The sequence below is a fragment of the Vigna radiata genome, chromosome 8, assembly GCF_000741045.1.
Source record: "Vigna radiata var. radiata cultivar VC1973A chromosome 8, Vradiata_ver6, whole genome shotgun sequence".
Taxonomy (NCBI): domain Eukaryota; kingdom Viridiplantae; phylum Streptophyta; class Magnoliopsida; order Fabales; family Fabaceae; genus Vigna; species Vigna radiata.
The window spans coordinates 44,369,434-44,396,749 of record NC_028358.1 but is presented as its reverse complement, the minus strand read 5'-3'; the positions used below and the strand labels follow the sequence as shown (position 1 = coordinate 44,396,749).

Below are 27,316 nucleotides of genomic sequence, written 5' to 3'. Positions count from 1 at the left end.
AAATTACATTCGTATGTAGGAAGCTTAATCATCACAGATTTTCTCTTTTTGTGACATCATGTTATTCATAGCATCTGTCATTTCTGTCTCTAGTTGCAGAGTTTTGAATGTAAACAAAACATTTTCCCGTCACTTTTTGTCTAGTTCTGAAAATTGGCTAATGTGTAACTCAAGTCTTTTTTTTTTTGTTGGAATATCACTTTTGTTAGAAATAAGGTAAATTTAAACCGCGGATATAAGTGGATGCATATAAATTGATATAAGTGTAGGAAAATTGATATTTCGGTACGAGTTCCCAAATCCCTGCACAATTTCCCTATGTCGGTCGGTTTTTCTTACGTCTACCTTCAATCCTGTTTTCTTATAGCTAGTCGTCCTTACGTTCGTCTCCTTCGACGTTTAAATACGTTTCGGAGGATACCTGCCAAAGATCCTTCGATGTCAAAGTTAGTAAAATATTCATTCGGTAATTCGAGAGCGGTATTAAATGAGTAATAAATGAATCTGTTTATCTCTTACCTTTAACTTGTATTTATAGGGTTAGTTATAGACTCTGGATTAAGAAAACTTTAATCAGGACTCAATCACAGCTCAACAACCCTTAATCTCCACTTATCTTAATTACATTTGATAATCTACCTGTCATGATTGTTTCATCAGTGGTAATTGTTCGGTCTTCTCGTTGTTTGGAAACCATCTGTCCTGTTTGTCTAGGGTATATCGGTATGGATAATGATATTTAGACAACAATTTTTTGACAACATTTGAACATTGATTACGTGTCAATGGTCAAAAATTACTCCACAATAAAAAATGTTGTCTAAATATTATTATCCATATGGGTATAATTGATTTTATAAAATTGAAATATGTTTATAGTTTATTTTCTACGATATTATATTACTAAAGTCATTTAAAACCTATTTTAATAAAATGTTGTATACTTATAAATTTGTTGTTTTATTAGTAAATATCCATTAATATTTAATTTTATAATCAATATATATGATGTAAGAAGTTTAGAAAAATTTAGTGCACATGAACACTTATTATTTTGAGTTAGAGTTAAGAATCGCGTTCAAAACATTATTTTATACTTCTTTTATTGTCTTCTGACATTGTGTGGAGTTGTATCTAACCGTTCGATCAATATAGTAAAACTTTAAATTTACAATAAAAGAAATCACGTAATTAATAAACTTTATTATAGATGGTACTTAAAATTTTTAAAGGATGTAACCATTGGATCATCTTCGATGTCTGATCAAATGCTTGCCATAACTGACACAGTCTGCATACGGTACACTTATAAACAAATTTATTCATTTGTTTGTAATTTCTATTTCTTATTTCAAAGATCCATTTCGTATTTCTAACAACTAAAACTACTTCATCTTACAACAACCAAAAATCAGTTTCTACTAGTTACTAAAATTTATTCATTATACTTGATTTAGGGTCTAACGGTGTCTCAATTAAATAAGTTTTTGTTAATGGTTAATATTCTTTTAAAAGATTTGGTTTTGTAGAATTTAAGAGAATTATTTACGAGTTAAAGTTGTTTTAATTTTGTACGTCGTTCTAAATTTGTAAGTTGTTCTAACTTTGTCAAAAATTTTAAAATGTTTCAAAACAAAATTTTTAGGATTTTTTGTTGTTGTTGATTTTGTGTGCTAATTGTTTTTACTCATAAATCAGACTAAAAATGCAATTTTGCAAACATATCTTATCTTACGGACAGATCCAAAATCTTTTTATTTTATGTTTTATTATTTTGACGCGATTTGGATTGTGAAAAAGCAAAACGATAGCGGATGAATGATTTTTTAATCAATAGTTAATTAGATTTATAATTACGTTTAAATTGTTCTAATTAGGATGACATGCTCTTGAACTCAACACTTGATTTAAATGAAGTGAATAATTGTGACAAATTTAGCTGAAAATTAAATAAGAGGAATCCTTAAATCAGTATTAATGACAGTAAGCATTACATAATTACTTGTTGTGTGCACTACAGACTATTCACAGAAATCTCTGATGTTAAAATCAACCATTTATACAACATAAACACATAAAACAATACAACGTTACAATTGAATTCCACATATTCAACAAATTTCACTAGCCATTGTTTTGGCTACTCTGTATTATAGGCTTCGCATTGAAAAATCTAGAAAGCATTCATACAGAATTCAATTAAACTATATTTGTCAAAGGGAGTTAGTCATTAATTAAATAGCATTAATGACAGCCACAAGAGATGCATATCTTATTCTGCACACCATACACATATATTAACGGAACCAAATAATAAAAGCTCCAGGTACCCACTAAACATGGGCGGAAAGATTCTACAGAATTAATAAACTAAACAAACACACATCAATTATTAGACAATTTTTATCAGACTCTATGTTGTTAGAATAAATTTTAGCCTAAATTGAGATAAATTACAAGGTTTTTTTGGTTAACACATAAACTTGTCTAGCTTACCACTATGACAGTTACTATCCAACTTGTGTAATGTTACATGGATTTTAGTTATGACGATGTCTTTCTAATAGTTTATCCTAAGATTCGCCGTTAAAAGACCATAACATAACAATGTCTAAATTTTTGTATAGTTTGCAGATAAGCCTGAAAAGTTTCCACTCCATGCAAACGTGTCATTTTCATTGCAGTTGGCCAAACAATAGAGCTAGAATGTGAGGGGTTGGAAAAGTTGGTTTCAATGTTTATCTAATGGGTAATGGGCAATGGTACATGACACGCCTACGTAGCAAAAATATTCAAATCACACTCTACTTTTCACCTTTTTTTTCTAAAATTATTTTTTTATTTTCAATAAATGTTAAAAAGAAGTGGAATTCACCGTATCAAATGAATGTTTTTTCAAGAGTGTGTGTCAAAATATCCTTATTCTTATCTATTACTTTAGTGTGGTATTAGTGCATATAAAATGCATCTCTCTCTGTATATTTTACTCATTGACCATGTTTTGTAATTTAATACAGCACGGAATGCCAGATAACAAAAATAATACTTGTATTATTTTAGTTCATGGATGATCTCTATATATACAAGGTTGGGTTGACAGAGAAAGAAAATTGTGATTAAGGTGGAAAGATTTGGAAGAATGGAGTTGAAGGGTTGGAGTGGAAAGAAGAAGAATAGAGTGTTGGAAGGCATGGTTGGTGGAAAGGGAAAAGGAATGGTTTCATGGAGAGAGGAAGATGGAGGGGTTGTGAGGATGAAGATTATGGTGAGAAAGAGCGAGTTAAAGGANGTTNTTCAAATGATGAGTGCTGTGAATCCAACATTGTCGTTGGAATCTTCTGTGTCTTGTGTNGAACAAAGATTGAAGCTGTTATGGAAGACAAAGTATGTCTCCACAACCAAGAGGAATCGCCACACGTGCTGGACTCCTGTGCTACAAACCATCCCTGAATAGAGATTAGTTTAACTTTGTCTGTTGATTATTGTCGCAAATTACATTCATATGTAGAAAGCTTAATCATCACAGATTTTCTCTTTTTGTGACATCATGTTATTCATAGCATCTGTCATTTCTCTCTGTAGTTGCAGAGTTTTGAATGTACACATACTGTTTTTCTAGTTCTCATTATCGGCTAATGTGTAACTGGAATCCTTTTTGCAAGTAAAATAAACCGTTGTAAGAGTTTGTATAAAGATGCCCAAACACTATTCATGCATTCTAGTCAATTTACTTAAATATATATATATATATATATATATATATATATATATATATATATATATATATATATATATATATATGTTTTGGTATGATATTTGAGTGTGTCTAAACTTTATTTTCTATAATTGAATGATTTTATAAGATTGGGTTATATTTGAAATTAACTTTTTAAGAGTTTTATTTAAGTTTATTATTAAAATTTGTTAATTTTAATGCAAATATTTTTAAAAAATTATTAAAATGGTAAATAAAGAAGAAAAAGTTAATATTTCATAGATATTAAAAAATGCCTGATAAAAAAACCATCATTTTCTTAATAAATATAACTTATATTAAGCACTAGAGAGAGAGAGAGAGTAATATTTATGTATGTAATATAGGTGAATACACTAAGTTTAAGTTATACTATTTAGACCCATTAAATTGAAATAGTCTTAGATGGGATAATTTATATCTTCTGTATTTCTTATTTTTGACCCGTTACTAATGTTTAAAGTTAATAATAGAAATTTTGTTGTACTCAGACTCACTGCACTTCACACTTTGACACGTAATAAGTTAGTTTAGTGATTAGTCATCATTACAGTAATCTCCGAAAATTATCTTTATTTCACTTGTTCTCATTTGTGGTCTGCAGTTACATCATTTAGTATGTTGTAATTTTTTTAAATTTTAATTGAAATTTTCTTAGTTTGGTATTATTTCAGCGCGTCCCTTTTTCTTTTTTTAATTTTAAATGATATCATGTTATTATATTATTATGATATAAACTAGAGTCATACTAGTTTAATAATGCATTATAATTTTTTAAAATTTAACTTCAAATTATATTAGTTTAACACGACTTTTTTTAAATGAAGTCAAATCAAGTTGTTACAATTTTTATATGTTTAAAATTGTATCATTGGATAATTTTCAAAACAAAACTTCACCATTTTGTACCTTTGTCTTGTGACTACAATTTCAAAGGGTAAGTAATGTTTTTCTGTCTTTGAGTGCTTTCTTTCTGTTTTTCTTTTCAAAGTTATTTCTCTTTCGGGCTAAAGCCTGGCTCTTTTGTTATTATAAATTAAACAAGAAAGACAGAAACAGTAGGATTTGTGGAGTTAGATTAGGAAGTGTAAAGGATATTGGTCCTATGGAAGATCTGTTTTTTGTCTTTTTATTTCCAAACACACAACACTGTCATGTGCAGAGGAAAAGAAAATGACTGAAATCAAATCTCTCTATTAAAAAACGCGATCAATGATAGTGGCCGGTGAGGCACATGAAAGACACATAATAGAACTCAAAACTGATCCTAACTACACAGATGAATATATTAAGAAACAGGTTGTCTTTAGTTTGAGCCTTTCATGAGAAATGCGACAATCTTTTGATGAGGACTAGGCCAATGAATATGCCTGAAGTTCCAGATGGCAAAGTCCAAATGGAGGAATGAGAAACAATGAGATGAGGATACCTTCATAACACAAGAATGTGCAGTTCTAATGATTTCACAATCGGACATTCCAACGCTTCTTCTGCAAAGGCATCGCCGTTCTTGGCTTTTCTGCCAACCCAACAAACATCTAAGTATACAACAACTTTTTCTGATCTTCTCAACCACTTTAGCTCTCTGATGGAAAAGGTATAACCAGAATAACGGTTTCTGAAGAGGAAAGTAGAAAGAAAGGAAGAAATTAAGCATGGGCAGTCCAAAGAAAGTTTCACCATCAAGAAGAAGCCCAAAGAAAAACTCAAGAACTCTCCATGATCTCTTTGTGCAGGAGAGTCCTCACTTCACCATCCCATCTTCTTCTCCCACTTCAGGAAATGAAGATCTTCTCTCCACTATTTCTTATTGCACCTTTGTTTTCACCTTCACCGACCCTTCAGAATCTCCGGCGCAAAGAGACTCAAAGAGGCTTCAACTCACAAGACTCGTCTCGATATTGAAGTCTTCCAAGAAACCGGTGCATGGAAAAGTTTTGGTGGCTCTAGCGGCCATGATATCTGCCAACCTCTTCAGGCCACTCCCTCCACCTTCCAGCCCTTCTGCCATCACGGATTTGCCTGAAGAAGAATACCCCGTTTCTATATTTTCTCCTCTGTGGTCACATCTCCAAATTGTTTACGAGATACTTCTTAAGCTTGTTAACAGCACAGACCAGAAGATACTGAGAGAGTGCGTCGATCATTCTTTCCTCCGCAACCTGTTAGCACTTTTCCAGTCAGAAGATCCGAGGGAACGTGAGACTTTGAAAAATGTGTACCACAAGATATATTCCAAGTTCATTTCTGATCGTTCCTTCATGAGGAAATCAATGACCGAGGTGCTCTTGAACTACGTTTTTGAGACAGAGAAGCATCCGGGTATTGCAGACTTGCTTGAGATATGGGGAACCATAATCAATGGGTTTACCGTGCCGCTCAAGGAAGAACACAAACTGTTCCTGATGAGAGTGCTCATTCCTCTACACAAGACCAAGGGGATGCAAGTGTACCATAAGCAATTGGCTTATTGCGTGTCACAGTTTGTGCAGAAGGAACCTATGCTTGGAGGGGTTGTTGTCAGAGGGATTTTGAGGTACTGGCCTGTCACAAACTGTCAAAAAGAAATTTTGCTAATTGGGGAGTTGGAAGATCTTGTTGAGAATTTAGACCCTGACCAGTATCGTAAGTTGGCCTTGCCCTTCTGTACCCAGATTACCAAATGCATAAACAGTTGGAATTCTCAGGTAAATCTCTTACTACTGCTACTAATCCTCATAAGAAGATTGAATGAATACATTGAAATATACTGAAAACTATAAAACCATACTAGATTGTCATTGAATAAGATGAGACGTAAGACTTAATTATGCTTTCTTATCCTGATTCAAGTACAAAAATTCCCTTTGTCAGCTTCATGAATTTCGCATTTGATAAACAGATGTTTTTTTAATTTATTTATGATGCATAATTTTGTGTTAGGTAGCGGAGCGTGCACTGTATATGTGGAACAATGAGCAGTTCGTGAAAATGGCACTGATAGGAACAGTGGAAGTGTTTAATGTGATTGTTGAAGGCATGGAAAAGAACCTGAAGTGGCATTGGAGCAAGAGCGTTAGACAACTAACGGAAAGTGTGAAGGTGATGCTGGAAGAAATGGATCCAGATCTGTATTCAAAGGGTCTCGTGGACATGGAAGCTAAAGAATCAATGGCACATCTAGAAGATATCAAAAGAAAAAAGAAATGGGAAAGAATAGAATGGGAAGCTGCCAAGAATCAGTTTCTCAACCCACAACGTTATATACGTGTCTCCTACTGAACATTAATGTATGCAAATTTGTGCTGGCATTGGTAATGCCAACTTTCCTTGGGTAGAACAATAATTGCAAGACCAAAATTGTTTAAAAGTTGCTTAGTTGTAACAATGCCAAATATGAATACTTCAAACCAAAAATTGGTAGCTGTGGTTTGAGATATTCAATGGAAGGCAAATAACAATTAAAAGCGTCCAAAATATAAAGAAACAGAGACATAATAAACCCAGATGAACAACACCTGAGTGTATTATGTATTTCTACAGTATACTATATTAATATAAAAATATTATCATATTGTACTAAATTATTATTCGGTTCTAAAAGTGTATGTTTAATAACTTTGATGAGTAAATTTGTAAAAAGTAAAAGGACAAAAAAAATTCACTTGCTGCCTAACAGGAGCCAGGAACCCAACACGGAGTGTACGGTTAGAATTATTCATTATCCAATATTAACATAGCATTATTATTTTTAAATTTAATTATGTATTATAAAATTTTAAAAATAATTTAAATATTATATCACTTAAATTAAGACCAAAAGTATTTATCTTCTAGTAAAAAATCATATCAATAACGAGAAAAACTCCTTTCATCTAATTATAGAAAGAAATACTCCAGAGAGTATTTCTCTCACGGTGATGAGGAAAAAAAGACAAATACTGATGGAGACGCATGTTACGGTGGACATTCCTACCGGGGAAACTTAGATTATGTTTAAATCTCTGTTTTAAAACCAACGAAATTATTTCTTTTTCTTTTCAATCTTTCCCAATTTACCTATGAAAGTCACGCAGCCTCCATAGCTTTTCCAGTTTCTTGTTTACATAACTTTGCCCAACCACTGCCTGCAAGAAATGCCCATCAGTCGTCGTTGGATAGGTCAATCAAGAAAACGGAGAATGACGCTATGTCGATCCACGAATGGTGGAATAGTGAGTGACGAAACCCAAAAACTGTTACTACAAAGAAGTTTGGGATAACGAGGAAGCGATTTGAGAACTGCATTCCACGGAGATAAAGGAATGGTTCAAGCGGTATTTCCCCGAGCAAGGTCAGGTGTTGAACTTGTGATCTTCAACCGAGTGCTGACCTTTCGATTGATAGAAAACACTAATATTGTCAAGGGTCACAGAGTGAGAGCTAAAAATCCCCCCAGCGAATCAATTATTCTCAAACTACAGTTATAGCTACTGTAGACATTAACTAGCTTTAAGGGGCATCGACGTCATAAGAAAATAATGCCCACATTTTTCCCTTGGGATGAAAGCATAAAAAGAAAGACAACGATGCATGCACAAGTTTAAATAATTATTGTCCCAATCAAAATTTAAATGATGTGCTGCCTAAGGCAAAACCGTCGAAATCGGTTTTCAAGTTACATCTTACAAACAATTTAACAAACTAAATACTCTGGAAACTACGAGCCAGATCATATACCCCTCCCCTCCCTCTCTGGTGGTACAAAACTGTGTAACCAAGACACAACCTATCAACTTGAACTATAGAAATTGGAAAACTGTGGCGACGAGCACAAGGGTTGAATAAAACTCCTAGCCTTTAATTAAGGCTTTAACTATAAAGACAACAAAGAATCAAGCATTTCTAAAGGTTGAAAGTCATTCCCCTGTACATTTCTCATGGGAAACTCCATCAAATGAGATCTCGAGGCTTGTGGAACTGCTTGTAATCATCAAGCTCAAACGAATTGTACAAGTATTGCTACCCTGTCTGGAAACTTGGACCGAGACTAAGCTCCTGCTTCATATGAATCCGGACTCCAATATTGCTTTTCAACACAACGACCAACAAGGTCAACGCAGAAGATACAAAAGCTCACACAAATTATACTTGATATTTTGAAAGTTTTTCTTTTACTGGAGGCTCCAAAGCAGACATACACTGATCCCATGCTCCATTGCGAAGCATCTACAGCATAAACATAAGATTGTAGTTTGATTATCGCGAGCAGAGTATTGCGGCCATAATTTGGACATAACATTACCCAAAAGGTAGATGTGTGCCTTAAAGTAAAGAAACACTAACCTGTTTATACCCATGCAAGACCTGGCAGACTTCATTGTGTAAATCTTCACTCCTTATTTCCTACAAACGTTAACAAAAGCAGTTATATTATAAAATCTTTAGAGCAATTTTTAACTTTTAAGAAGACCATACTGACGGCTAAACATACATGCCAACTTGCAATCGCTTTGCACATGTAAACAAGCGAGCTTAGAGCTCCAGAAGGATTAGCTTTGACCTGAAAGCAAGTGTAAGATACCAATTACTTTACAATTCTACATCTAAAATTTTAGTGCAAATAGGAGATTACCATAGCACATAGGCCTCTAAAAGCATCCTCTTTCTCAACATCATCTCGTATCCTGCAAAAATATCATCAAAGAGAAATCAGTATACAAGGTAACCTAGAATGAAACTGTGGTCATCTAAAATCATGTTCAATTTGTAAAGTGTGAATGTTGAGATAATGATTACTCTCCTTTATCCATGGATTTCAAATATTTAGATAAATACATGATTGCATGCACTACATTGACTATATATGTTCTCAGACAGGTATTATCTAAGATCTTCATTATAATATTGGACATTCAGCTTGTTAGAATGTAATCAGCTATTCCAGATTTGTAAGAAATTAACCATTACATAATCTAGGAAAATTAGGATGATTGATTGCTAATTATTAGGTGTTTTTATTATAATTGACTCTCTAAAATAGAATAAATACATATTGTGTGGTCTGCATTAGACACACAATACATTTTTAGAACATATACAATTCTATGATATCAATAGTTTAGGGTTTCGATCTTGGATTTTCTTTATCTTTCTTTTTTTTAGTGACAGTACCCGCATCTACTGCATGCCCCTTTTCTCAGTCACTGATCGTCGTTTTCCTCTGGCGACCACTGTGATCAAAACTGTCTTCCTCCAGTGACCACTGTGCTTCATTTGCCGTTCTGATTTGCTGCGCATGCACCCAGACCCGCAACTAACCGAGACGAGCAACTATAGCTCCTAGGCTGCTGCTGTCCATCTATGGTTTTTTCTATATTCCAACTTGGTTATGCTTTTCCTCAACGTCCTTTGTTTCAATACCACAGACAGGTTAAAACTCCAATTTTGACTCACTCTATTAATCCTCAAACATCATTTCATGCTCCAGCTGCCTCTCTGCACATGCCTCCTACACCTGAATTTCCTATTGCGATACAAAAAGGTATTTGTTTCTCTTGTAATCCTAACCCTCTATGCTTTTACCATTATTTATGATTGTTTGTCTCCATCCTATTTCTCCTTCGTTTCTTCTTTGGATTTTGTGTCTATTTCTAAGACTACATGTGAAGCCATGGTTGATCCCAGCTGGAGTCAGGCAATGGTAGAGATGGCAACCTTACATTCCAATGGCACATGGGAACTTGGTTCTTTACCTCCTGGCAAGCAAATTGTTGGCTGTTGTTGGGTTTATATAGTGACAGCAGGACCTCATGGCCAAAATAACTTTTGTTCGTCTCTTTTTGGCTATAGATGCTATTCATCATTGGCCTTTATCAGCTAGATATTAAAAATGCATTCTTACATGGTGAACTGCAAGAAGTTTATATGGATCAACCCTCTGGTTTTCTTGCTTCCGACAATTCTCATCTTGTTTGTAAGCTTCAACGGTTTGAAGCAATCTCCTTGGGCTTGGTTTAGTTGTTTCAGTTCTGTCTTGATTCAGTTTGGCATGACCAGGTGTGAGGCTGATCATTCTGTCTTGTCCATTCATTCTTCTTTTGACAAGTGCATTTATCTTGTTGTTTATGTTGATGACATTATCATCACAAGTAATGATGAGAGTGGAGTTTGACAACTCAAAAAGCATCTTTCACAACAATTTCATGCTAAAGATTTGGACCCTTTAAAATATTTCTTAGGCATTGAAGTTGTTCAATCTGTTTCTAGAATTGTCATTAATCAACCTGAGTATGTCCAAAACATTCTTAAACTGCTATGCTTGATTGTCTTCCTAATGATACTCCTATGGATCCCAATATCAGCCTTCTGGGGTCAAGGGCAGCCATTGAAAGACCTGGAAAGACTTTGTTGCCTAGTATGCAGACTCATCTATCTCACCATCATCAGATCCGACATCACTTTCACGGTTAGTGTGGTAAGTCAATTTCTAAATGCTCCATGTGATAGCCATCGGGATGTTGTGACACCTATTCGTCGAAATATAAATGTTCCAGTACAAGGATTATTGTATGAAGACAAAGACAGCACTAAGATCACTTGTTACTCTAATCCAGATTGGGTAGGATCACCATCAGATAAAAGATCCAATTTTGGGTACTATGTTCTTATCAAAGGAAACCTTATTTCATGGAGAAAAGCAAGAAACAAAATATGATTGTTCGATCTAGTACAGAAGCAAAATATCGTGCTATGACTGCAGCCTCTTATGAGCTTCATGGCTTAGGCAACTACTACTACAGCTAAAAATAGGGGACATCTATGAAACAAAGCTTATTTGTGACAATCATGTTGCATTTCACATTGCATGAAATCTGGTTTTCTATTAAAAAACCAAACACATTAAAATTGATTGTCACTTTGTTAGAGAAAAGGTGTTGTCCAGAAAAATCACAATTAATTTTGTCAACTCAAACAATCAACACATATTTGTAACAAGTTTGGTCCATATGACATATATGCTCCAGTTTGAGGAAGAGTGTTAGAATGTAATCAATAGTTACAAATTTGTAGCAAATTAACTGTTACATAATCTAGGAAATTAGAATGATTGGTTCCTAATTTATTAGGTGTTTTTATTTAATTGATTCTGTAAAATAATATAAATTCATACCGTGCGGTCTGCACTAGACATATACTACATTCAGAACATATACAATTTTATACAGCTCTTAAAGCTAGAAAATGTCTTGAACACGATAAGATGTCAACTGTTAACACATTAAATGGCATACTACATTTCTGAACATATACAATTCTATACAGCTCCTAAAGCTCTCCCAAGGAATTGTCAACTGTTAACACATTAAATGGCATACTCAATATAAGTATTTGAAGGTAAAATAATTACCACAATATCATATTTATGATGAAGCGAGCTCTCTTATGATCTTGACTTTCAGTAAGCTTACCTAAACCCCTAAAAACTAAGTTTGAGGCAAGGACTGTGTAAAACTTTACAATCCCTACGTAACGGAAGTTAATTCAGCATGATAATTAACCCAAAACAAACCAAACTTTTATTTCTTCTTAAAGAAAACACTGAATGTATGTGTTTCTATTTATTTTTGCTGTGTCGGAATAGAAACATAGTAAGCAGAAGAGGTTTTACAAAAAAAAAAAAAAGTTATTACAATTTCTAAGGGAAAAGTGAATTGCACATAATAGGGAGATTGCTCCAATTTATTTACTATTTTAATTTGTCATTAAAGTAATCATTATGCATCTGAACTGCCTTTTAGGTCACTCATCAGATCTTCTCCATATATCTTTTTATAAGAAAAATATTCATCGACAATCGCAGTCACCACCCTCTGAAACTGAACAGATCACACTCCCAGGGGAACAGCACTATAAACAATTTCTCAACTTAGTTGAATACACTATGTTTTGAATCCCTCAAGCCCCACCTAAACATCTAAGATGAAATGAAAAGGGAAAACAATAAATCAGCCACAAACTTCTATAATGAATAGGAATTTATACACAATTTATCATGCATAAAAAATGGCAAAAGCACATATGATTTTGAAAACATTTTTTAATGCAGCAACTGAAGAGAACCGGAGATATTTATGTGCTCGTGTGAAGGTCAGTACTATAGCATACATTGACAAAGCAGTGCACCAGGATTGCATGAAATGCTCCATATGTGGTGATACAAGCTCTGGACAGACCCATGCAAGCCTCCCCAGTGTTATTGCACTATTCTCTATTAGTGACTTGTTGAGTCCCTATAAACAGCAAACACAATCAGCAACTAAAGATGGTCAAAATTGTAATTGAAGAATGAAAAATGATAGTGACCTCTGCGTGCTGAAGAATGGGAACCAGGGATGAAATTACAGTCAAGACAACAGGAGAAATTTCTTGACGAACCTGAAATTCAAAAGACTGATTTTAGACAAAATAAATAAAATGTGACATGGCATAAGTTATTCACGCTCCTAACAATATCAGAAACATGAAAATCAAACCAATGAGGGAAGAACAACCTTGAAACACAAACACGTCAGAGTAGATGTAATGTTGAATAATATTTAGCAAAACAACAAGACCATGTCAGCAGAATCTACTCCAATAGTCAATCAGAGGAGTTGTAATTTTACACAGTGCTCCAATTTTTATTCTGGAGTTGGAGAGATTAAGATTTAAAAAATGCTTTCTAAAATTTAAATATTTAATGTTCATGTCGTCAAACAGAAACATGAATGACCAATATACAAATCTGTAAAATACTAGAAGCATATAGGTAAAATTATCTGTCAAGAACCTACAACATAAGTCTCATCGCAACTTAGAATGTTTGTTTGTGAGATGGTTTTATCCGCCACAACTGACCTGCAATTTTGATGGATTCATTTATTTAACCTGAACCCAGTCCAATCCAAAAACCAAATAATGAAAAAAGTTTGGTTTAGCAGAAGCATAAAACAAAAGTTAAGGTGCATCGTATAGTACTTTTAAAAATAATATGTTTATGTAAAAATAATATTATCCAGTGAGTTAAGAAATCATATTAATACATGACTGTTAAGAAAGCACGCACCTAAAAAATATAGGAAACTGAACTAGGTAGAGGACTTGAAGTTTAACTTTAGTCTGTCCTCAAATCACATGGGGTCTCATTTTTAAAATCCAAACCCGTCAAAGTTAACATTAGACTCTATTGTGTGAGTGGGATGAAATAGGTCATAAACAACCTAATTCTTATGTCACAACAAACCAATATAGTCAGATACTTAAACATGCATACGGATAGCAATATTCAAAAAACAAGGACAGAAGTAGCAATTCAAGCTACCAGATGAATACAATCATAAAGAACATGTTAGAGGAAATTTATGCTCAAGAAATGGACATTCATGATAAAAACCTATAAGTTTGTAAGAGATGTACTCAACATTCCAGTTGCTTGAATAGTTATTATAATTGAAACAATTATATAATTTGTATAGCAATTCAACATGACTCCTAAAGCCATCTAGAGAAAGTACAGCGTTAATTTTGATATCAAACTGCACTCAGAATCGCTAGAGCTGAGTCTAGATCACGAGAATTATGAATCTGGTCTGTAGTTGGATCTGGGCATGCCAGGTCACACAAAAGCCAGTCCGGTTGTGCATAACCTGGTTCTCAACACTTTACAGTTTCTTTTTTTCGTTTTGTAAGTGTCAAAAATCTTCCCAAGGTTGGACACTTGGAACTGCGCAGAATGGGACAAACTAGAGTTACAGTGTTGAAGACCAGCTGCTTGTTCTGTGACTTCTCTACCGTGTCAATATACATCATTTTCAGCATATGGCCAACGTTTAACAATCACAGTATTCATTACAGTCTAAACAGCTTGTAAACCAGAATTTATTCTACTCATTACAATTTAGAACTATATCATTCAAACCAAATGTCAATATGCCAATTAGAATCTATTTTGCAAATTTTTCTATCATTTTATCAGAAAGAGAGAGGCATTAAAATGGCATACCTTAACTGCTAATTCTCCAATTGCCCAGCATGCATTATTTGCTACTGAAATGGCCTCCTTTACCTTAGAAATCTCCTGCACACCAGACACTATTAGAATAAAATGGCCAAATAAATGCAACCTACAAACAAATTTGTATCAGGCACATACATACCAGCTGTTTGGCTGCAGCCTCAAGAAACTCAGACAAACGAGGATGCAAATGAACGGGGCACACCTAGCCAAATTACCATTGTCAGAATCCCATCAACTATGATACAGTCCAAAGAACAATCCCTGCCACCCCACAATATAAAAATAAATGTGTGGGTAGAGACCCAGACTTACTTCCACCCAATCCCCTCCTTAACCAACCCCGAATAAAGAAAACTGAACTTCAAAAAGTTAATTTACTTCCAAAATACAACAGGACAAGGAAATGCTTTTGGCTATGTGGGCTTCAGTGCAATGCATGAAGGCACACATTCAACTTACTCGTGCCAGGTCTCCGAGTAAGGCAAAGGCACTTTGTCGAACATCAGAAGCATCATCCACACAACAATGCAGAAGTAGATCTCTCAGAGAACATTGTGCAACCTGCCAAATGGTGTACATCAAGATAATCTCAAAAACTCATACAAAGGAAACTTTAGAAGACAGAATTGCTGTCCATTTCAAGTTTTACATACCAAGAGGAATTGCAGGTCTTTCGGGGGCAAGGTAAAAATGAAAGGGAAAATATGCCTTTTAGGAATAGCATAAGTTGCAATTACTATGAAAATATGACTTTAGTTTATCATTGATTTCTTCTAAAGAAGTAGGTTTTGTAGAGAAAAGATAATATCAATGCTAGGAATTTAAGAAACAATCTAGTGTTCATGCCTCCAGTTTTCATTAGAAAGCACCACCACAAATTCACGAATATGTTTAACAAGGCAAACATAATCAGGCCAATCTGTCCCCAAAAAACATTAACTCTTTAATTAGAGAAAACTGATCAAAATGTTGCACAAATATAAATAATAAATAAATAGATGGTTCTAATGTTGCAACAGCCCAATCATTCAAAGCAAAATCAATATTTAAAAAAAGGCAAGTATGTTCCTTAATACAAAACGACATATTTTACACAAAAACAGCTAAAAAAGGTGGACTAACAGCAAACCAAAGAACTGTTTCGGAATTAAAATTTACAGAAATAGTTCAATAACTACGCCACATGATATGAAGAAGAATATTAAGGAAATAATTGTACCATATTCTGAGCTAAAAAAAAGCTCCAATTATGTAAATTAATGCAAACTATTTCAAGAAAATAACATCCAAGAAGATGACAAATAATTAGCTAAAAGATAAGCATCATTCATATCTAGAAAATACAAGTTTTAGATGAGTACCAAACTCTCTATTCCACTGCCAAGACCCTCTGCTAGTCCAGAAAGCAAATCAAGAGAGCATACAATGAATTCCTTGTCATACTGAACCCCAGTTGTAGTAGAATCAGCCTGAAATAAAATGACATTTAACTTGTTGGAAGATAAAATAAATTTCAAAGTCAGACCTTATTGGTAAGTAGTAATAGAGTAGTTTGATGGACAGGTCACAAATAAAGGTGGTAATGAAATGCATTTTTTAGATCAAACAGCATATACAGACATTAATTTGATAACAAACACAGGTATAGAACATAATAATAACATTTGACACTTTTTCAGCTTTATGTGTATATTGGATACCTGTCAACATATATAGCATGACTAGTAGCACATAAGTTCTCAATAAAAGAAAAATATACATAATAGATAACAGCAAAGTAGTGTTACAATTTGATTAGTTCACATCACTAGAATATCATCTAACATCAAAATATCATATCCAAAAACAATTTAGATTATCTTAAATAATATTTCTTCATAGTAGTTTCCCTATTTTGTCAGTTCACATGTTCCAGATATCTTATGATTTTGTTACCTTATTTAGTTATGATTATTGGTATCAGGCACGACTCTGTAGGTTTGCTACATATATTGTACTAGAACAACTCATATCAACTCAATATCAATTCTATAATATATGATCTGTCTAAATACCCTAACCTTAAAATGTCAACATTACATATGTGTCTGTGTGTGTGTGTACCAATACTAATGAGAAAACACATAGCAGATTATCATTTGAATGTGAGATTAAGAAGGAAAAAACTTGTAGCACTAACAACGTGACAAATGAAATGTCAGACAACACCTAGGAAACAACCAAAACTTTAATTTTTAAACAGGATATAGTGCAAACTAGATGTTAAAAGATCTTTGAGCAAAAGTAACTAGAACCTTAGCAAATTGTTGTGTCTGGATTATATTTATGCATCTCCTAAATACAGGTTCCGCAAATTGAGTGAAACCAGTACCCAAAGCCTGCACCAATTGAGCACTGCATCAAGAGCAAGAAAAAACACGCCAAACAAAAATTTCAAATTATATCAATAGTTTCCCGAAATCCCATGCATTTATTAACATGAGAATCAGAATGATAACCTGATTTCCAACTTCCAGCATAAGCCTGTAAGTTTATAATAATACATGAATTGAAACTTCCTTTGGAATTAAATTTGAACTAAACTTCTTAGCAACATAAATAAAATCCCCTAAGCTATACCAAATTTACAAGCAAGCTTTTAGGAAGTTCAAAAACAAGATGAGCTTTAGCTATTTCAAATGAAATTGAATTTTCGACATGCATAGACAAGTGCCTTCTGCATTGTGCCAATACTGTCAAGAGGATATACTGCACATTGCCAGTTCAACAGCTTCATAATCTTCAATTAATTACTGTGAAATATTTGTTGACAAATAAGTAGGATATTGTTGTTAAAGAACAACCTACGGTTTACAAGTCTACCCAGCAAACTCATTCAAAGTTCAAACATGCATATTCATAATAAATGTTATGAACAACAAAACCGAGAAACACTTCCTAATATATAAGAAAGTGGAAAAACAATATCCGTACATGTGCTATAGAGGTAAAGCATTCCAGGAGTGGAAAAAGGTCTTTGTCTGAATTCGAAAGTTGCTGCCACTTCTCAATTAATGGTGGCATTAGAATCTCAAGATAACCAGGCTGCAAAGCAAGGAGAAAAATACTAGGTAAAGAAATGTCTCTTGAAGCAAAAGGGCTATAGAATATCGGTAGTAAACCATGAAGAGTAACTTGAGAAAAAAGGAAAAATTAGTTTAAAATTTTGATTGTCCATCCATGGAATGGACTACTGCTAAAAATTAGCATACCTGATTCAGCTCTCCCCCAACAGCTTCAGCTAGAGTTCCAATTGCATCGTATACTATTCTTAGGTTTCGCCGCTGAAATTCAGAACAATAGACTACAGTTAACAATGTCAAACCATACACGTAATGATGGGAAATGTAACACAGTACAGAGCTAGTGTTCATCGAAACATGATTCTTTGCACAAGAAACAAAACACAAATATAAAGTATTAACTATTATTAAGGTAAAGAAATCACTTGATATTTCCCAAATGCAGTCATAAGGTGCTTCAATATAATTTCCAAGCGCGGTGCCAACTCTTCAGCAGCTTCCTATTATAAGTTTGGTAAACCAAATTAGAGACTTATATAAATTTTAAATATATGAAGTAATTTGATCAATTCATTAAGGGTAAATGAACAGAAATTGTAGTCAGAACCTCTTCCAGAGTTGCAAAAGCTGAACAAGCAGCCTCTTGTACCCGCTTATTGTCATCCAAAATTCTTCGTAGAAGCCCCATAAGAACATTATCAAATTGTTCATAGCCTTTAGGATGTCCAATACCCTAAAGCACACAAAATTTAAACTCAAACAGAATTACACAGTAAATTGCTCAATATCCTTGCATGGATAAACTTAAACATCAGTTCATATAGATCTTATATATAATATCCACTCGTTGTTTTGTCATTTTCCAATTGTCTGGAAACATAACAATATTTCAATAGATCAATATCCTTTGAGACTGATGCAAGATTTGGTATAGCTACAAACTCCTTATAGTATAACATCTATAAGTTCAAACTTGAATATTGAATACACAAATATTAAAGTGATGGAGCAAATTAAAATAATTAGTTATAATAATATCAGGAATAGAGAAGGTAACATTAATATAGATTAGGAATATATACCAAATAGTAATAAGATATTGAGATACATTTAGTGAATGTAATAATTAGGAATTTGATAGCAATTGGTATTTAGGATTGAATTAACTTTCTCCAAAAATGACCAAAATATTCAGAAGTACATAAACTTATAGAACTGTAAAAGCATCAGTGCCAAAAAAATCATAACGGTGCAATAGCATAAGAGGAACAGAGGGCTTTTATACCTGAACAATAAATTTGCTAAAACGGGACAGTGTCCAGCATGAAATACTTCGTATTAGAGGAAACTTATCATCAAGAAGCGGGATAAGAAAGGCCACGATCTATAAACAAAGAATAGTGCAAAATTCTGAATTAGTAAGAAGTAAGGGCCACATTAAAGAATAAAAAAAATCTGATAATTGTAAGAGTAAGAAATCAATAAAGCAGATTAACAAGACTCAGTAAAATAAGAATCAGTGATTGACGGATCAACAAAAATGTTGTTGGAGAAACATTTTCCTTTTAGTGTCAATAATAAATAATGTTATCAAGATTAAGATTCCACATAGGACCNATGGGTGTGTTGCAAGATCTTAAAATGTTGGAAAGTACGATTGTAACAAGGATATAGGATCTTATCAAAATGAATATTATATTAATACACACACATAGGAGAAAAGGGGGAAAACTATAAATAACAACAGGGAAGTTAACCTAAAACTAATGTTTCAGAACCATAACTGAAAAACTCGAAATTGGAATTCATTTCATAGTGAAAACATTTTTCTCTTTTCAATATCAATAATGTTATCATGAATGAGATTCTACTCAGGATCCAAATGGGTGTTGCAATATCTCGAAAACGTAGGAATGTAGAATTCTAACAAGGATTATATGATCTTACCAAATGTAAACTATACTAATATATACTAACACAGAAAAAAAAGAAAAGCCACTATGAACAAGAACATTAAAGCAAACTTAAAAACTAACATTTCATAACCATAACATCCAAGAGAGGGACAAACGANATGGTGAAGAATGCTTCAAGACAGATATTTGATACTTTTTTATTTAATCCTATGATTAAATTTTCTCAGACAATAAAAAGAAGAAATGCGGAAATTAATTTGGTTACAACGCTGAAAACTTAAGTCGACTAACTTGTATGATCCCATTACAATCATACCAATTTGTTATTTCAGGTGTGATCCAGATCAGGACAGGGAGAAAAGATAGTAAGACCATGCAAACTTACAATCTAGATGGCAATTTTAACAACATTGAACATGAGTTGTAAATTACAACTCATCCAGAAAGTATCATAATTATCTCACACTGATTGAATAATTGAACATAAGGAATAGATCACTACAAAAGGGCAAAAAGGAAAGATTGAATGATTCTAGAAGTTGTCATATTTTTTGGAAACTAGTAAATAATAAAAGTAACAGGATATTGTGTAGCTAGAGAAGAAGGACACAAACATGCACAAACCAACGGGGCTTTAGGTGTCAAGGGAGGGAAAAGAAAGAAAGATACTTTGAATAGCATTTACTAGTCTTATGTGATGTATTTCAATAAGATGAACTGCAATGCATGTAAATCATAGATCGATAACCATTACTTTTACTAATGCTGATCCTGACAATAATACAGAAACAAACCATGAGATATTAGAAAATGTGGAAACTAATAAAATCGAGGAAGTAGCCATAAGTGATAAATATTTAAGAATACAATTAGATATTATTAGATACTCTGAATAACTCTAATATACAATTTCGATATTAATGACATATTCAAAGACACATCTGTGCATACATTAAGTTATACAATCATTCAAGCATACATTAATCAAATTTTTAAAACAAGCTCAACAATTTATCCCGCAATCAAACCAGTTGCTTTTGGATTGAGTAATCAGAACCAGAAAAATAGAAAATACCTCCAACAAATGAGGATAAAGACCATTGATGCAACCTTCACCTATGGCACCAAGGGCCAGGACAGCAGCTTCGCGTTCTTTCCAAGCATCATCCCCACCAGCAGACAACTTAGCCTGCACAAATTCTCATAACCTTTAGTATATCCACACACAAAAATAAGGCTTGTGGAGAAATTAGCATCATAAAATAGTTTCTTACATATATACACTTATGTCTCACCCATTACCATTATGCTTGGTCTGCCTTAAATTAACAGCATTAGTTTGACTGTTACTCATTTTTAGCCACTATGACATAGAAAATTATCACAAGTGTAAATCACCTCAACAATAGGCATAAGTGTTGGAAGAATCTCGTCTCCAAACACATTTGAAAGAATATCAAGAGCAGCTGCACTGCATTTCCGTAAATTCCATGTGTTGACAACATCATCATCCTGTAAATATGAAAAATAAAAATTGTGACTTCAAATTGCAAAGCATTTTTTAAAGCTCATCTTTCAAAAGCTACATAAACCCTATATAATAAGGGAAATAGCATGAATCAAATATTAAGAATAACAAAACAATAGAGCAAGTACAACATACCTCATCTTCTGCTTCATCTGATCCATGAAATCTTGATGCATGAAATCGAGGTTTAAGATCCTATGGTGAAAAAAATATAAAATAAGAAATTTGATGGTCTCAAACTAAAGAAAACCCAGTAAGTTAACGAATAAACAACCAGACCTGATCCCGATCAGGTTGAGAACCATCTTCCTGGAAAAAAAAATTCAGACAAATGAAGTCACAAACAAGAATTAGTTGCAATGCAATCCACCTCTAAACACTAATCAATCCAAAAGAAAACCTCAGCTTCAATAAGTGACTCATCATCATCTGCATAAGCCATGTTTGACAGCAATACCTACATGGATGCAACAAATGAACTTCAAATTCTAATATTACACAGGGATACAATTACAAAGAGGATGTGTATAATTTGATTTACTGGAATAAGACGAGGCAAGAATTCTCTTAAGTTTTCAGGCGGCAGTTGAGCATCACAATAAGCAGACCTGCAACAGAAATCATTATAAAATAAAAGATGCAAAAATAGAAAAAACTCCAAGGATTTAAGAAAGATAGAGTTTTAGTGAAATTTGAAATTTGAAATCAGCTTAACAAAGAACATAGCATCATTACATAATAGATACATCGAACTCTTATTCACATCAGCATGCTGATTTTAGAAACAATAAATTGATTGATTCTGCATATGCCATCTTAATATTCAACAACAGAAAACATACATTGCTAGAAACAGTATGACTTGAACTTGCATATCTCAAAATTAGAATACATTACAACCACCTGAAACCCCTCCTTCCCAGTAAGAAAAAAGCAAGTAACACAATAAAACAAAATACACATAAATGAGTTTATTATTTTAGTTGTGATTCATAACATCTAGAAGCTACATTATGAACTCCAGCCACTAGTTGAACCATCAAGAAAATAACATCCAAATACANATAGTACCAAAATTCACAGGCTTCGAGGGCTACTTCTTCATCTGTGTCCTTGTTGACTTGTAACATGTGTTCAATCACATTCCTTAAATGTGGCTGCAGTAAATTAATAATTGCATTAGATAAGAGAGAGCAGATAGAAATAACATTAATTTTAAAGAGAGTAAATACACTTGATGCTTGCTTGTTCAACTATTTGAAAAATTACAAATGCATATAATAAACTTGAGATAAGTATATAAAACAGTGCTATGCATTCTGATTTTGCGATTTCTAAATGAATTCTACTTATTCAAACAAGTAAACAACCAGATATAGTGTGACAGAAAGAATAAAACAGATAAACCACCGCAATGTGAAAAATCTCGAAAATATAAGAACATCCAGTTAACTTGAAAAACTAAAATGAACCAGAGCAAGATGCTCACCTCCAAGAAAGATGGACGGACTTCAATTAGCTGAACAAATGCCGCACAAACCTGGTCATGAATAGCAACTAGGATTATTTCAATTGATTCCAACATTAATAAAGAAAAGTTATAACAAAATTTGAGAAAAAAACAGTTAATGAAATTCATTGCAAAATCTATCAGAAATTACAAGAAAACACAAACAGGATCTAGCCTTCACTCACTAGAGGTCATCAAAATAATTGATGTATAAAACAAAAGAATACACAATGAGCAGAAGGCAGAGTCAAAAGACTGAAGCCTTCGATTACTAGCAATTCAAACCAGTAGCTGGATTTGGAGTAATTCACTAATAAAGCAATAATGGAAAAAAAAATTTAAATTTTATTCAAGTTACATCTATAGCCATATAAAGAATTAAGAACTCACCAACTTCCGCACTTCAGCAGAAGGATCATTTGAGAGAATAAACAGACCTTGAAGATATTGATCCATGGATACATATAGAGCCTTCACAAATCAAATAAGACTATTACAATCTATTCTAAACTTCAGCAGTTCTTCAATAACCAGAGAACTGAGACATTATACACTTACAGAAGGCATTAACATAATGTATTGATTTACAGAACCAAGTGATAGCTTTCTCAATGAAGCATGAGGAGATTGGAAAAACTGAAACAAAAAAAAAAAAAAAAAAAGAATAAACAGTTGGAGGATACAATAGTAAGAAGTGAAAGAAAACAATTATACAAAGGAAAAACTGATCTTACCCGAAATAATCTAGGAAGAAATATGTTAATAGGGCGTTCTGCTAAACCCGGTACATCAGAATCAAGATATTGAGGAATATCTTCACAAATCTTCGGTAAAAAAAAATAAATGTTAAAAGGGTACAGCTAGAAACAAATGCTATGAAATATTAAGAATCAGTTGCCAAGACTGCACTTTCTCTAACCTTTTAAAATAACAGTACATACAAATTGTCATTCCATAATTTTAAATTATACAACCAAATCAGATAAAGAAAATCAAGAACTTTATTTGCATTGAAAATTAATAAAAGAACAAGATTGTTCCCGTCTTTACCCACCCACAAATCCTTCATCTCATTTTTTTTTTTTGAGTTGGCATCATGGGAAGAAGGAAGGGAGATGATTAGCAAAAGGAGATTGAGAAAAATATACATATATGACACTTCTCTTTTATTTTATTTTTATTTTTTTGGCTCAATTACAGATTGATTTCATTAATTTTAGTAAAGTTCAATTTTCATACCCTTAGTTTTTTAATCGCAACAAGTTTACCTAGTAATTCCCAAAACTGGTGCAACTTAAGTCCCCTGCCTCTATCAGATTGAAATTGATTGTGCCAAACTATTTTCAACTAAGCAAAATCATAAAGAGGTGCACGTCATCACATTTCATGACATACAAGCATAAGTGTGATTAGGTATTTCACTGCACCAGTTCAAAAAGTATGAGGATAACGTTGTGACAAAAGAAACAATGTATATCAAACAGATTTTAACAAAGCTAAGACAACCAAAAAGAACAATTAAGACTTCCTATTTTGGTAACCCTGATTATGATGTTTTCATGGATCCATGAAAGATACATGCTAGATGCTACAACCAATATCAAAGCTTCCATCAAACCTGAAGGAAAATGGATTTGGTGCAGAAACACGGGATTCCCAAATCAGATTAAGTCTCATCCGAATGATCATTATCCTTTATCACATTTTTACATCAAATTTTTTTTACCATTGTTTCAATCACACAAGTCACCGCAATAATATAAACAGGGATTATTAATAAAACAGGACACAGTACAAGAGACATATATCAATTGCATAAAAAAAAATCATGGGAGCATACTAAATACACTATTTCTATAATTTGAGTAGTTACTTCCAAATTCTTTCCAGTTACTGCTATAACCAGGTGTAAATAGAGAAAATAGAGAGGAGAAATACACTGAATTTAACATAGTTCAAAGGACAAAAAATTGCAAAGCTCTAAAAGGAAAATAGAAAAAAAAAAATTTGATGTCATTAACATTGCAATGCAATAAGTCCACCAGTGCTAAAACCGTTATCTATATAAACTCAAATCCCCATCTATATGGACACTCTGTACCACATTCTACAACCTATTGACCCAGCCCACCCTCCCTTACATGCTCTTTACCGGTTAACCACTTATTTAAGTAGCAAAAAGTCAAACACTACAATGGGTTGAATAGAAAAACTTTCTAAAAATTTAAATAGTAGAATAGCAAAGGATATTAAACATTAGATGTTATACTTTTACATATATAAAAGATAATGTATAATACATAATCATTCCTGATAAAACAATTCCAAATTTAAAAAACACTTATTCTAGCCCCTTCAAGATCTCCCATTCGTGTTGATTGAACTCCACTTAATGCTTTAATCTTCTCCACTGCCCCTCCCCCTTTCCAAAGAAAAATATCCCGCAGAATTTCTAGAGAAGTACACTCGGCGGGTCGAAACACATTCATGTACCCACAAGTGCAATAAAAGCATGGCACTTGCTGTCTTATTTATCTTCTTTTATTGATGTGTGTTCATTTTCTCATGAAGAAAACATATAGATGATCAAGTTGTTGGAAAATGGTGGGAAGCACTCTACTACAAATCAATAGATGTGGGTAGCTGGACTTTTTTCAATCCAACAGATAATGACCCAACCATTCAATTACTGTTTGAGAAAAATCCCATCACAGCAATTGGTATCGTGCGAGGGTCCATGCTTACATGTAAATTGCTTTGATTTAAATAATTTTGTTGGCCTTTCTCCAAGGAAGATTCCTAGAATCCTCCCTACCTCTGTTTTTATTCTCACATTATAATAAAAATCCTTCTTTATAAAATAATAATAAACTTGTCTCCTTTCTCTACAGGGATCTCAGTAGCACCAGTTCATATAATGAAAGTACTTGCATTTTCTTTGAAGATTCTATTTTAGCCAGAATTATAATTTAAGAATAACATACTAAATCTAAAATGGAAAACCGACCTTGGATAATGCATCCATTGCACCTTCCATGTGATTTAGATCGTTGCTGTCCAAGCAATTTACGAGGGCTTGCAACAATTCAGGCCATCCAACAACTCCTCCTATTTCAACAACAACACTAATAATAGTTCCTGTTGTAGACCTTATGTGCTTATCTGCTGCACCGAGACAAGGCAGCAACTCTGATTTCACATACTGTTGGTAGGCAGGTTGCATAGATTTATAAGCATTTCTGAGGTTATTCTTCAGGTATAACCCTGCAGCCTGACGAACTTCCACTGATTTTCCCTGGTCAATTGAAAATCACCACGGCACCATTATTATCAATGCAACATCACTCGAACCACAACTGCCACGCCATATGTGGTTTATAAATAAATAAATAAAGTCTTATCAAATATTTCCAAGAACCACTTAAACAGTTACAAAACATCTGACCTGCTAATCTTTTTAGATGTGATTCCAGACACACTGATAGTACTTTGTTTCGCATTGAAAACGCATAACGCACGTAACAAACAAGGAAAAGTCAAACTACACAAAGTCGTTTCACTGTTAAATTGGAAATTTGATACGATTTTCCAGAACACTTGACAAACACCAAACATGCTACAATATAACTTAATACTAGTTAAAGGAGACTAAAAAACAAAATAAAAAGAGTTTTCTAATGTCATGTCATTAACCGATCAGTGCATATTAACAAAGTTAAAGCAACAGACAAAAAATAATAATACTAAACAGAGAATAAAACTCGCTGGAGCATCACCTTTTATCAAGTCCAGCAGATTTCACTCAGAACAATCAAATCAAGCACAAATACAGTACGACAAGAGCTCCGCATAACGCAGACATAATCAAACCAGAACCACGCAAGGCGATCCTCACTCTTGCAGATAGATGCAAGCAAAGCACACATGAAAAATAGCGTTTCGACGGAGCAGAGACAATCGCAGTAGAAAAGTGAAGCGGAAATTGGCGAAGGAATACCTCGGCACGGGAGAAGATGAAGGCGAGGTAATTGTTGAAGTCAGGTAGGTGCGAGTAGCGCTGAAGGTGTTGCCAAATCTGAGCCTTATCGGCGGAAGAAGAATGCGAAATCTGCTGCTCGAGGAGGCCGCAGATCTCCTTGAACCCTTGCTCCTGAGGCTGCCACGATGGAGTCGCCGCCGCCGCTGCCATCGCCACCGGAATCCGCCCCCGCGAATTGAGTTCAATCACAGAGAGAGGGGTTTTTGGAATATTTGTGGGCGCAACAAAGAGAAAGTGAGAGAGAGAACGACACACCGCTTTTAAATGAAACGCAACAGCTTCAAGGTTCGCTCTCGAGCACACCCGCAAAACAATACAAATAACTTTTTGTTCTGCCAGCAAAGAAACAACAACCCTCTCTCACTTCTCACACTGTTCACAACCTCAATTATCCAACACAGAACACTGTTCTCTCGCTTGCGTTCCGTTTCCTTTAGGTTAGGCCTTCACTTCGTTGGGCCATACCACCAAATTGAAATTGAAATTAAAA

At 33.7% G+C, this 27,316-nt stretch overlaps 2 protein-coding genes across 2 annotated transcripts; one reads left to right on the top strand and one right to left on the bottom strand.

Annotated features, from left to right (window-relative positions):
• The first annotated feature begins 4,949 nt into the window (after positions 1 to 4,949).
• On the top strand, positions 4,950 to 7,282 carry LOC106771643 (serine/threonine protein phosphatase 2A 57 kDa regulatory subunit B' beta isoform-like). The gene is made up of 2 exons (XM_014657640.2): positions 4,950 to 6,441; positions 6,677 to 7,282. The coding sequence occupies exons 1-2, from the start codon at positions 5,410 to 5,412 to the stop codon at positions 7,013 to 7,015; spliced, it is 1,371 nt and encodes a 456-aa protein (XP_014513126.1). The 5' UTR covers positions 4,950 to 5,409; the 3' UTR covers positions 7,016 to 7,282.
• A 1,022-nt stretch (positions 7,283 to 8,304) lies between these two features.
• On the bottom strand, positions 8,305 to 27,232 carry LOC106771967 (transportin-1). The gene is made up of 29 exons (XM_014658049.2): positions 26,785 to 27,232; positions 25,795 to 26,082; positions 23,522 to 23,611; positions 23,346 to 23,423; positions 23,178 to 23,258; positions 22,767 to 22,817; positions 22,349 to 22,434; positions 21,819 to 21,885; positions 21,678 to 21,734; positions 21,557 to 21,586; positions 21,413 to 21,472; positions 21,148 to 21,261; positions 20,825 to 20,938; positions 19,119 to 19,217; positions 18,441 to 18,566; positions 18,259 to 18,333; positions 18,023 to 18,094; positions 17,745 to 17,855; positions 17,066 to 17,149; positions 16,133 to 16,240; positions 15,231 to 15,332; positions 14,911 to 14,973; positions 14,757 to 14,831; positions 13,079 to 13,150; positions 12,881 to 13,005; positions 9,348 to 9,399; positions 9,207 to 9,275; positions 9,059 to 9,118; positions 8,305 to 8,941 (listed from the first exon to the last, which is right to left on the bottom strand). Exons 1-29 carry the CDS (start codon positions 26,974 to 26,976, stop codon positions 8,858 to 8,860), a joined length of 2,685 nt encoding a protein of 894 aa, XP_014513535.1. The 5' UTR covers positions 26,977 to 27,232; the 3' UTR covers positions 8,305 to 8,857.
• Positions 27,233 to 27,316: the final 84 nt, after the last annotated feature.

What these genes read in the sequence shown, in the direction of transcription:
- LOC106771643 (XM_014657640.2), top strand. Translation starts at nt 5,410, where the DNA reads ATGGGCAGTCCAAAGAAAGTTTCACCATCAAGAAGAAGCCCAAAGAAA. An exon ending in TAAACAGTTGGAATTCTCAG is followed by an intron (nt 6,442 to 6,676) that starts GTAAATCTCTTA and finishes ATTTTGTGTTAG; the next exon opens with GTAGCGGAGCGTGCACTGTA.
- LOC106771967 (XM_014658049.2), bottom strand. Translation starts at nt 26,976, where the DNA reads ATGGCAGCGGCGGCGGCGACTCCATCGTGGCAGCCTCAGGAGCAAGGG. An exon ending in AGTCACTTATTGAAGCTGAG is followed by an intron (nt 21,587 to 21,677) that starts GTTTTCTTTTGG and finishes TTTTTTTTCCAG; the next exon opens with GAAGATGGTTCTCAACCTGA. An exon ending in CACTTATGCCTATTGTTGAG is followed by an intron (nt 20,939 to 21,147) that starts GTGATTTACACT and finishes GAATTTGTGCAG; the next exon opens with GCTAAGTTGTCTGCTGGTGG.